The sequence below is a fragment of the Nematolebias whitei genome, chromosome 13 (assembly GCF_014905685.2).
Source record: "Nematolebias whitei isolate Nwh7 chromosome 13, NemWhi1, whole genome shotgun sequence".
Lineage (NCBI taxonomy): Eukaryota > Metazoa > Chordata > Actinopteri > Cyprinodontiformes > Rivulidae > Nematolebias > Nematolebias whitei.
Window position 1 is genome coordinate 34,463,164 of NC_056510.1, and position 588 is coordinate 34,463,751.

General features: G+C 36.2%; 1 protein-coding gene across 1 annotated transcript in view; it reads left to right on the forward strand.

Moving 5' to 3' along the window:
• dbr1 (debranching RNA lariats 1) overlaps window positions 1-588 on the forward strand; it is a gene marked incomplete in the record, with an annotated part of 9,298 nt that overhangs the window by 8,118 nt on the left and 592 nt on the right. The window contains 1 exon segment of the mRNA XM_037686614.1: window positions 549-588. Within this exon segment, the coding sequence (XP_037542542.1) occupies window positions 549-588 (40 nt within the window).

A 588-nucleotide genomic window follows, 5' to 3' on the forward strand; every position in this document is an offset into this window, starting at 1 on the left:
CTGTGAATAGTAAACAGCCATCAGTGTGCTAATGATCCATTGTTAGGCTGATGGTCCTTCTTGAGCATGTGATCAGCTGGTTTTGGTTGTCAGCAGCAAACTGGTTGATCCACTCTGAGAAGGTGCTATTTAAGAGACTGAGCTGAAAACAGCACCTCAGACTGAGGAAGTCTCTTGGATGAGAGACGAAACGTTTCTTTTTTTTTTTTTTTTGCTTTGTTTTGTTTTTTGGTTTTTTTTGAATGTCCAGAGGACCAGATTGAACTTTTTTGGATTTTTCTACCTGGATTATTGAGCATGCATCAGGATAAATAAAATACGAGTTTCACTTTCTGAAATGAATGACCAAAATAAAACGTGAACTTTTTCACAATATTCAAATTTTTTTTTTATTCACTTTACTTGTTTGTTTTATTTATGTTGTTTTGTGATAAATGTGGAAGAGTATAAGAGGTATGAGAAGTTTTTAAGGCTCTGTAATGAAACGATACAGGAAAGTGAATGATGGAGGATGTTTTTCATCTTCTTGTTTGGATCGTATGTTTCAGGTGGGACTTCAGCGCTTCAGAGGGAGACATTATGCAGGCG